Genomic DNA, 11,163 nt, shown 5'->3' on the forward strand with positions numbered 1-11,163 from the left:
TTGCCCGATTTTTTTATTTTTATTTTTATTTTTTTGACGAACTAAAACAAGGGTCTTGCGTGTGTTCGTTAACCCCAGTCTACTTAATCCCTGGGACACATGGCGCGGGACCACTTAGAAAAGTTCGGGCTACCACTACTTGAACTCCATCCCTCTAGCCTCTAGGTTGCCCCCTTTGAGATCCGATCACAAAACTACAACTCATTTGATCCCCTACTCAATAGGCTACGTTCGATTACTTGATGTGGTGGTTACCTCTGATATAAATGTTACAAACCTATAGGTAGAACTTACCATTGAAACCGGCTTGTAAGGGGAGGGTGTCCAAGAGCTTATAAACACATGATTAAGTTTATACTTAATTCATGTGGGATACTAGGATCATAACACTTAGTTAGGCATGAAAGTTTGAGAGAAGCTCCTACCAAGCCCCTCAGGTGGTGATTTCGTCGGATGTGGAGCTCAATGATACTTATTTTAAAATTAATTACGAGTCTACTGTTTGTTTCTCCATGTTATTTTAGGTCGTTTTAGATTGTTGGTTTTCTAGAGCTTGAAGGGTATCTGTGAGACATGTATAAAGAGAAACTAATCATTGTAGAAATAATTTAACTGTTATTGTATGCAGATGGAGGCTTAATGCGTGTTTTGATCATATTGTGATACATTATATTTTGATGTGTTATGGGATGTAAAATAGTTTCCTATCTCTCGTAGGTTTAATCTTGTATCTTTTAAGTGTTTCTTTGGATTGGTTTATTTTCATTAACTTATATATATAATTTCCTGTTTATAAAAAAAAAAAAAAAAAAAACGCACATACACTTATTTCGCTCTGTTTGTTTTAGTAATGATGTTTTATAAAAAATAAGTTATTTTTTAAAAATTATTTTCTATAAATTATCTCATTTTTCAATGGTTGGTAGTAATTTTAAATGAGTTGAAAAACAATTTCCTAACTTCCTTTATTTAGCTTGCTGCGAGATAGAGTTGTTTTCCAAAAAAATTTAATGAAAAACAATGTCTAAAAATAAGCCATACTTTTTATGTTGACCAAAGATAGTTTTCTTTTGACTCATTTTTTTTTTATGCTATCAAACACTGAAAAACACAGAAAACTATCTTTACACAAGATTTTCCATCGAATCAAACGGAGCATATTTTACACAAGGTTTTTTACACAACTATCTTTATACTATTTTATTAATATTTAAGGAAAAGTCCGAAAAATAAAAGAAGAAGAAAAGACCAGTTTTATCCTTTACAAATTAAATCTCATATTTTAAAATGTATCACTTTAAACCACAGATTTTCATTATTGTGCTAAACAAAACCTACCTATGGTCTTAAATCTGTGGGGTTTGAAGTGACATGTTTGAAAGTATAGGATGTTCAAATGAGATTTAATTTGTTACAAGGATAAAAACATATGATATATATTTGACATTTTTAACTCTTTACCACAGATTTTCATTATTGTACTAAACAAAACCACCTATGGTCTCAAATCTGTGGGGTTTGAAGTGACATGTTTGAAAGTATGGGATGTTCATATGAGATTTTGCTTCTTACAAGGATAAAACCATATGATATATATTTGACATTTTTAAATCTTTGATTATATATATTTTTTAATTAATAAAAAACTCTTTGATTATGAAATTTAACGCCTGAACAAACCGCACAATAATTGAAGTTGTGATTACACGGGTGACTGATAATTATTTTTTTAAAAGGAAAATGGCTTTGTTTAAGACGGTTAATAAGTGCTACAGTGTATGGGTTAATGTTGAGTTTTTTATTAATGCAATTAATCTACCTTTTTTGGGAAACTCGCATAACATTAAATTAAAGTGGAGTTTTTGTTAATTTTCTTTTGCTACTTTCCAATACAGTGGAACCTAATCGATTCTTCAACGAGTGCAATTCAGCATCCGATAAACATATTTGACAAGTAAAATGCGCTTAGCAGTAAAGGATGAAAATTATAAATAAAAAAAGGGGGATAATTATCAGCCAGTCAGAAAGTATCATGGTTTCATTGTCAGGAAATTAAGTATATGGTTTACCAATGGACATGGTTTCATTGGCCACATTTACCTATGATGGTATTTAATCAAATTGCTGACAGCAAAACCCATGCTGAAATATCAACTTCACTTTAATTTTCTTAGAACAAGAGCAAAAGAGACGGGCTTGATTTCTTCTTTAGTCATTTCCTCATCCAACATTCTGCCGTAGTTGTAAAACAAATTGTCCAAAACCCTTTCTCCAAAATGTTGGCAAATCATTGATTCCTGGATGGCCCTAACTGCCATGGCAACCGCTGTTCCATAGCTCACACCATCTTTGTCCTCCCTCTCTATTTCAAACATCTCAACTTGATCTAACCCAAAAGAACCTTCCTTTCGTACTTCATCTTCTATTTCGTTCTTTGATGGTGCATAGAAATGCGCATCATAAGAATCAAGCTTCTCTTCGTCAACTTCTCCCTTTAAAATTTGACCCCACCAAAAAAACAAAAAGGTTAATAACTTATGTGTGTTGGTGTTGGTATAGACCAAAATGCTAAAATTATTACAAATTTTATTATGTAAAACTTACCAACTGAAATAACAATAAACATAATTAATGAATATTAGTGTTTGAACTGGTTTTTTTTTGTTTTTTTGGTTTGTAATTGGTGACATTTCAGCGTGTAAACTTTACTCTCCATACGAACATAATTTGGGATTTAATGGCCCGAACTTACGTACCTCTGAAACCAATTTGGCAAAGGAGAGCGAGAGAAGTTCCCATAAGAAAGAGTTGCCTCTGTCAACATGATCTTGACCTCTCCTACCAAGCAAGATCAGCACCATTTGTCCCCCGACAACTAGCTCATCAGACCGAGAGCGAAGGAACAAATTGAAGTCCTCCTGGAATTGCTTAAAGTATGCCTGGGACACCTGTGGAGGGCTTGATTCAGAGATGTAAATATGGCCTTTGTTTATTGATCTGTCCTGCTCATCTTTAAGACCTGGAGGAACCTGCATGACTTTGTTGTTAATAATAAGCATGCTTTTTGTTAAGATATCATGGCCCACTCGATCCCTAGTCAAGCCCAAGTTCAAACCTACTTAGCAGGCAAACGAAGAAATCCTAATTCTATCTGTACTTCAATTCTTGTACGAAGAAATCCTAATTCTATTTGTACTTCTTCTTGTAATATGTGATAGTGAATGATTTAATCTTTTATATATACTCTATGTTTTCTTGAACCATATTGTTCATTGTAAAATATAGAGTTTAAAAATAAAACTGAGTCTATATGAGCTTTAAAAACTTTATAAGCTGTCAAGTGGAACCACATAAATTTCATTTTTATTATATTCTCATTCTAAAGTTTGGTAAAGTGATATATTTAGTCTAAGTAGACTCTCTAACAAAACAACGTAAATTTGCCCTCAAAAAATAACTAAACAACGTAAATTTTTTTTTTTTTCATTTTCATTTTCTTGATTCAGCTTTTTCTTTCTTTATAATTTTATTTTCTCACACTTTCATAATTTCATTATTTCTGAATTCTGATGTCGAAAAAGGGAAAATGTAAAAGAGAAAAGTTAACTTCTCACCCTGGAGAGCCAGTGCAAACTGTAGGATGAATAGATGAAGTGCAAAGAGTTGTTGGGGAAAAGTCTTCCATAAAAAGAACCAGCATAACCACCTATGAAAATAAAGGGACACCCACCATTTTTTTCTTTTTTAAGCTCCCTGTAGAATTCGGGCAAGGCCTTAAAGATTGAGTTAAAGTCATTTGTTGGAAGATCATTAAGGTAGACACGAAACTCTGGTGGTGGGTGCAAGATTTTGCGGCTAGTCCTTTCAACAGCTTCAACGATATCTTTGATGAAGGTTAAGGTATTGGGTCCAGAAGAGCAACCAAGATCAGCTATGCCCAAGCTCTTTGGAGTAGTTGTAAGAAAAAGTTCTTGTATTGTTCCCATAGTTATGTGCTTCACTATATCAGATGCCTTCTTCTGTTAAAGAATATTAGAAAAGAAAAATAAGGTAAAGTAATAGAACAACAACCATAGCCTTAGTTCCAAAATTTTGAGATTGGCTATATATTCTCAACATATTAATTAGGGTCGGTCCTATGGATAAACACTAGACAGAAAGTCTAAAAGAAATGAGAGGTAAACCTGGAGTGATGAGTTATTGGCATAGCTGGTGACACCAACACCACCAGTCATGTGAAAGACATTCTCCACATCCATGTGGGTTAGAATTTGCCTTTCTTCTTGGCCTTGAACTTGGATGTGTTCTGGACTTTGGTCTCCTTATAAAGGCAAACTTTAATGATGGGATTTCTTTGCTTTTTACCTGTTTAATTAATTAATAGATATATTACTTATCATGGTTCGTGCACTGGCCATCATGGTTCATGGTAGTCCAAATTACATTAGAATCGAGTAAAAAAATTTAGTGTTGTGGCAGGGTATGAGCCACACAAATCTTGAGTTTGGACTTTGGACTGTTAACTTATGCATGTCTTAATACCTAACTTGTTTTAGGATTTAAATTAACAGAATATTTGTGACAATGTAAATTTGAATTAGGATTGTAATAATATGCAAAAAAATAATTTAATGAAGCTACTCAAAATACTCCATTTAAAAAAACCTCCCTCAAGCAAGTCACAAAATTTTCAACTAGGGATTCTACCTGATGGCTGCTTGAATAATGCTCAAGCAATCTTGCTGAAGGAACAGCATTTATAGCTTCTTAAATACTATCATTTATAGCTTCTAAATTTGTGATGGTTGGAAACAAATGAGCATGCAAAGAATTATATAAAAAGTTGAAACATAGGTAAAGTTGGTAAAGTACTTTAAGGGTACAATCTTGCAGAAGAAATTACATTTAGAGCATTCTTATCTAAGGTGCTAAAAATACTAAATGCTATTTTTTAGCATTTTTAACATCTCAAATGATACAAACACATCTACATCAAATATGCTAAATCTTAAAATTTTTAGCATTGAGCTACAGTGGAATCTCAGCTTTGACACCCTAATGTAGCAAGATGCTAGAGTTTTTTAATATTTTTTTTTCTTTTTCTCTCTCTCACTCTCTCTTGTGCCGTGCCTTTCTTCTCCACTGCTTTCCTCTCTCTTTCACTTTCTCCTTCTTAGACCACCATACGCTCTCGTTTTCACCTTTTAGACTACTACCTCCACCGCGAATTGAAGCTCTCCGACGATAGACGCCGCAAGCTCCACCTCCGCGTTTAGAAAATCCTCGACGAAACATAGATGAGGACGACGTTGTTCTGAGACCGAAACGGCACGGATGGTTTGGGGTTCGGTTTCGGGATTGGATGTACTGTGATGACTTCAACTTGAAGAAGAGGTTGATGGGTGAAGTGGTGTCCAAGATTTTGGCTTTGCTCAAGGTAAACAACCATACAAATAGATGTGTCCAAGATTTTGGCTTTGCTCAAGGTAAACAACCGTACAAACAGACGTGTCCAAGATGTGGTGGGTGGATGTGGAGGGAGAGGATGTTTTTGATGGTGTAGATGGAAGGGTGTGTGGTGAGGAGATCGGACATGGCGGCATTGTCAACAGCGCAAACGATTATGGTGGTGCAGTCGTTGATCTTGCTGGCGAGGTGCGTGAGGGAGAGGTAGTTGTTGAAGGTTGAGAAGTCTGGGTGCTGAGTTGATTTGTGGGTCTGGGTTGATTTGGTGGCTTTGGATGTGGAGTTTTTGTTGTTGTTGTTGTTTTTTTTTTTTTTTTTGATGGTTGTGGTGGATCTGGCTAGTGGCTGGTGGTAGCGATGGTGGGTGTACGCAGTGGTTGTGGTATGGATGGGTGGATGTGGTGGCCAGCGGTGCTACGTTGAGAAAGAGAGAGACAGAGAGAGAGAGAGGAAGAATAAAAAAATGAATAAAAAATGATAAAGAAAGAATATTTAAATGAAGTATTAAAAAAATAGAAGTTTTGATGTAAGAGATATTATAAAGTGATGTGTTATATGTTATAAAGTTAGTGTTTTAGATGCTAAATGTCAAAATTTTTAAGATGTTTGATGGGAATGCTCTCATAGTTTCTGTTAGGTTCTAAGACTTTAAGAACTAATGTATTAGAACTTTAATTTGTATTATGTTGGCAAACCATGATCAAAACATAGAGTCTAAGTTTAGGCTTGCTCAAAGTATGTTTATTTGTAAAATTGGAATCGAGTGATTGTAGAATTTATTGGACTAAATCAGTAAGGCTCGATCGATCGAAAATTAGACTTGATCGATCGAAATTTTCGATCAATCGAACCATGTGCAGATTAATTTTTCTACAGAGTTCCAATTCAGCCTAAATTCTACTTAAACGTATTGGGTTTCAAGTAAAACACTCCTATATATAAAGAAAACCCTAAAATGTTTTTATAAGTTTTTAGGGAGAGATTAGAGTGCCTGTTGTGCCTCTTTTGTATTTAGGGTTTTGTACCCAAAAGCTCTCTAAGGATTTTGTTGTTCTTTATGCTGTGTGTGTGAATCTCTTGTGAGATCTAGAAGTGTTTGCCTTCATATATACTTAGGGTTTCCAAACTCAAGATTGATGTCGAGAGCTTGGTGATCAATTCAGTTGTTGCTTCAAGAGCTTAACGATACATAAGCGGAGTGCTTGTACTTGCTGTGAATCCAAGAAAGAAGTAGTCCGTGGACTCGGAGCTGTCACGTGGTCGTGGTAGTAAGTTTTCGACTCAAGGTAGTAATAGGATGTTAGTGGTCTAAGTTGCTATTGTGTAAACTTCAATTCTTTCATAGTGGATCAGGTTTACCTTGAAGATAGTTAGGTTAAATCCTCCCCAGGTTTTTTACTGGTTTGGTTTTCTTAGGTTATCATATTGTTGTGTTCTTTATTTTCCGCACTTTACAATGATATTATATATTTGTGTTGACCTAGATTTGATAATTTGACTAAGTAATCACTTGGCTAATTAACTAGGTTAATTTGGTTGTGTTTTAAGAGGTCTAAAAACAAACAGTTTCTTAATTTGTAGGCCATGCAATTAATGTTACCATTTATAGCCTCTTAATTTGTGATGGTTGGAAACAAATGGGGTTACAAAGATTCGTATAAAAGTGGAAAATTTAGGTACATGTAATAAATTGATAGTTTATTTGTTTCAAATTTTATAAATCTCGTTATAAATCTTGTTCCATTACAATGTTTTATTAGATTGAATTTAAAATATTTTTTATCTTTCAAAAATGTTTTATTAGCAGGTGTTTTTAGGACATTTGGTAATATATTATTTTAGAAAGTTTTATACATGGAAAACTTTTTTTTTGGTACCAGCTCATTTCCCATTAAATTTCCTCCAATTCTCTCACACTTTTAACCAGATGGACACACAACAACTACAAAATCTAATGGTAAAAAGCAACCCACGTCACAATATCCAGGGACAGAACCAGGATTTGAACTTACGGGGGGCCAAGTTTTTTTTTTTTTTTTTTTGAAAATTTTTAGAAATTGGTGCGTTAATACTAAAATTTGCATCATTAGTATTGGTTCTCAAATAATTTGTATTTTTTCTTATAAATAAATCAAACATTGTAATTGACTTTCCCATAATCTAAAATAAAAGTCATATTAATTATAAGGATTTATAATCAATACTTTTGTAACTCAACTTACACTTCCTAGTTCTTAGTGTGTCCAAACAAATACATGTAGGGTTTGAATCCCCCCTTCTTCTTGTTGCAGCTGTCGAATTATTTATAAAAAAATTATTAGAATTTATCATGGTTTTAAAATTACGATTGTAAAGAGAACTGAAAAAATGAATGTTTCTAACTTCTAGGTTCTTTGGTTCGATTCAAGTTGGACTGATTCTTTAATCTTTACTTGTAAAAATTTTCACTGATAGTTTTGGAATAAAAGTTTCCACTTTCCGCCTTTATCACTTAAAGATTAAAGAAAGGCAGAGTAGCAGCGACCTCACAAGTCACAACGCACCACAAGGCGCGCAAAGAAAAAGAGAGAGGAGGGAGAAAAGATCAGATCAAAGAAGGAAGAGAGATCCATCCATGAGACCAAACCTTATCTAAAGATTTTTTTGTTATCTGGTTTTGTGAATTGTCCTAATGATTGTCTTAAAGTTTTTGTTTTTATTGGGCAAATGGAATGCAAGAATGGTCAAATAAGTTTTATGTTTTGATTTCATGGGCCAATTTAAAAAGTATATTGAGGGAGGGGGGCCAAAATATAAATTATAGGGACAAAATTCTAGACTTCTTGTAGATATACATACTAATCTTTGGTTTTTCAAAATCTTTTTTTTTGGGGGTGTGGGGGGATGGCTCCCCTCAGCCATACATAGGTCTGTCATTGACAATATCACTAAAAGTTGCATCATTAGTATTGGTTCTCAAATAATTTGTATTTTTTCTTATAAATAAATCAAACATTGTAATTGACTTTCCCATAATCTAAAATAAAAGTCATATTAATTATAAGGATTTATAATCAATACTTTTGTAACTCAACTTACACTTCCTAGTTCTTAGTGTGTCCAAACAAATACATGTAGGGTTTGAATCCCCCCTTCTTCTTGTTGTAGCTGTCGAATTATTTATAAAAAAATTATTGGAATTTATCATGGTTTTAAAATTACGATTGTAAAGAGAATTGAAAAAATGAATGTTTCTAACTTCTAGGTTCTTTGGTTTGATTCAAGTTGGACTGATTCTTTAATCTTTACTTGTAAAAATTTCACCGATAGTTTTGGAATAAAAGTTTCCACTTTCCGCCTTTATCACTTAAAGATTAAAGAAAGGCAGAGTAGCAGCGACCTCAAAAGTCACAACGCACCACAAGGCGCGCAAAGAAAAAGAGAGAGGAGGGAGAAAAGATCAGATCAAAGAAGGAAGAGAGATCTATCCATGAGACCAAACCTTATCTAAAGATTTTTTTGTTATCTGGTTTTGTGAATTGTCCTAATGATTGTCTTAAAGTTTTTGTTTTTATTGGGCAAATGGAATGCAAGAATGGTCAAATAAGTTTTATGTTTTGATTTCATGGGCCAATTTAAAAAGTATATTGAGGGAGGGGGGCCAAAATATAAATTATAGGGACAAAATTCTAGACTTCTTGTAGATATACATACTAATCTTTGGTTTTTCAAAATCTTTTTTTTGGGGGGGGTGGGGGGATGGCTCCCCTTAGCCATACATAGGTCTGTCATTGACAATATCACTAAAAGTTGCATCATTAGTATTGGTTCTCAAATAATTTGTATTTTTTCTTATAAATAAATCAAACATTGTAATTGACTTTCCCATAATCTAAAATAAAAGTCATATTAATTATAAGGATTTATAATCAATACTTTTGTAACTCAACTTACACTTCCTAGTTCTTAGTGTGTCCAAACAAATACATGTAGGGTTTGAATCCCCCCTTCTTCTTGTTGTAGCTGTCGAATTATTTATAAAAAAATTATTGGAATTTATCATGGTTTTAAAATTACAATTGTAAAGAGAACTGAAAAAATGAATGTTTCTAACTTCTAGGTTCTTTGGTTCGATTCAAGTTGGACTGATTCTTTAATCTTTACTTGTAAAAATTTTCACCGATAGTTTTGGAATAAAAGTTTCCACTTTCTGCCTTTATCACTTAAAGATTAAAGAAAGGCAGAGTAGCAGCGACCTCACAAGTCACAACGCACCACAAGGCGCGCAAAGAAAAAGAGAGAGGAGGGAGAAAAGATCAGATCAAAGAAGGAAGAGAGATCCATCCATGAGACCAAACCTTATCTAAAGATTTTTTTGTTATCCGGTTTTGTGAATTGTCCTGATGATTGTCTTAAAGTTTTTGTTTTTATTGGGCAAATGGAATGCAGGAATGGTCAAATAAGTTTTATGTTTTGATTTCATGGGCCAATTTAAAAAGTATATTGAGGGAGGGGGGCCAAAATATAAATTATAGGGACAAAATTCTAGACTTCTTGTAGATATACATACTAATCTTTGGTTTTTCAAAATCTTTTTTTTGGGGGGGTTGGGGGGGGGGGGGGGGATGGCTCCCCTCAGCCATACATAGGTCTGTCATTGACAATATCACTAAAAGTTGCATCATTAGTATTGGTTCTCAAATAATTTGTATTTTTTCTTATAAATAAATCAAACATTGTAATTGACTTTCCCATAATCTAAAATAAAATTCATATTAATTATAAGGATTTATAATCAATACTTTTGTAACTCAACTTACACTTCCTAGTTCTTAGTGTGTCCAAACAAATACATGTAGGGTTTGAATCCCCCATTCTTCTTGTTGTAGCTGTCGAATTATTTATAAAAAAATTATTGGAATTTATCATGGTTTTAAAATTACGATTGTAAAGAGAACTGAAAAAATGAATGTTTCTAACTTCTAGGTTCTTTGGTTCGATTCAAGTTGGACTGATTCTTTAATCTTTACTTGTAAAAATTTTCACCGATAGTTTTGGAATAAAAGTTTCCACTTTCTGCCTTTATCACTTAAAGATTAAAGAAAGGCAGAGTAGCAGCGACCTCACAAGTCACAACGCACCACAAGGCGCGTAAAGAAAAAGAGAGAGGAGGGAGAAAAGATCAGATCAAAGAAGGAAGAGAGATCCATCCATGAGACCAAACCTTATCTAAAGATTTTTTTGTTATCCGGTTTTGTGAATTGTCCTAATGATTGTCTTAAAGTTTTTGTTTTTATTGGGCAAATGGAATGCAGGAATGGTCAAATAAGTTTTATGTTTTGATTTCATGGGCCAATTTAAAAAGTATATTGAGGGAGGGGGGCCAAAATATAAATTATAGGGACAAAATTCTAGACTTCTTGTAGATATACATACTAATCTTTGGTTTTTCAAAATCTTTTTTTTGGGGGGGTGGGGGGGGGGGTGGGGTGGGGATGGCTCCCCTCAGCCATACATAGGTCTGTCATTGACAATATCACTAATGTTGATCATTGATACAAACTTATAGTCCTAGGAAACTCGTTTCCTCCCCTTGTTCTTGTACTAGTTACAGATTCATCGTACATATCTTTAGGGTCCGTTTGGATTGAGCTTATTTTTGCTAAAACTGAAAACTGAAATTGAAAACACTGTAGCGAAATAATTTTTAAATATGTG

The 11,163-nt window shown here is 33.7% G+C and overlaps 1 protein-coding gene across 1 annotated transcript; it reads right to left on the bottom strand.

The window, feature by feature from the left end:
- Window positions 1-2,009: 2,009 nt before the first annotated feature.
- Window positions 2,010-4,313, bottom strand: LOC126733076 (probable methyltransferase TCM_000336). The gene is made up of 4 exons (XM_050436208.1): window positions 4,185-4,313; window positions 3,615-4,019; window positions 2,757-3,029; window positions 2,010-2,492 (listed from the first exon to the last, which is right to left on the bottom strand). The coding sequence occupies exons 1-4, from the start codon at window positions 4,257-4,259 to the stop codon at window positions 2,157-2,159; spliced, it is 1,089 nt and encodes a 362-aa protein (XP_050292165.1). The 5' UTR covers window positions 4,260-4,313; the 3' UTR covers window positions 2,010-2,156.
- Between the last annotated feature and the right edge of the window lie 6,850 nt (window positions 4,314-11,163).

This window comes from Quercus robur, chromosome 6 (genome assembly GCF_932294415.1).
Source record: "Quercus robur chromosome 6, dhQueRobu3.1, whole genome shotgun sequence".
NCBI classification, from domain to species: domain Eukaryota; kingdom Viridiplantae; phylum Streptophyta; class Magnoliopsida; order Fagales; family Fagaceae; genus Quercus; species Quercus robur.

What these genes read in the sequence shown, in the direction of transcription:
- LOC126733076 (XM_050436208.1), bottom strand. Translation starts at nt 4,259, where the DNA reads ATGGATGTGGAGAATGTCTTTCACATGACTGGTGGTGTTGGTGTCACC. An exon ending in CCAATAACTCATCACTCCAG is followed by an intron (nt 4,020 to 4,184) that starts GTTTACCTCTCA and finishes ATTCTTTAACAG; the next exon opens with AAGAAGGCATCTGATATAGT. An exon ending in TTGCCAAATTGGTTTCAGAG is followed by an intron (nt 2,493 to 2,756) that starts GTACGTAAGTTC and finishes CAAATTTTAAAG; the next exon opens with GGAGAAGTTGACGAAGAGAA.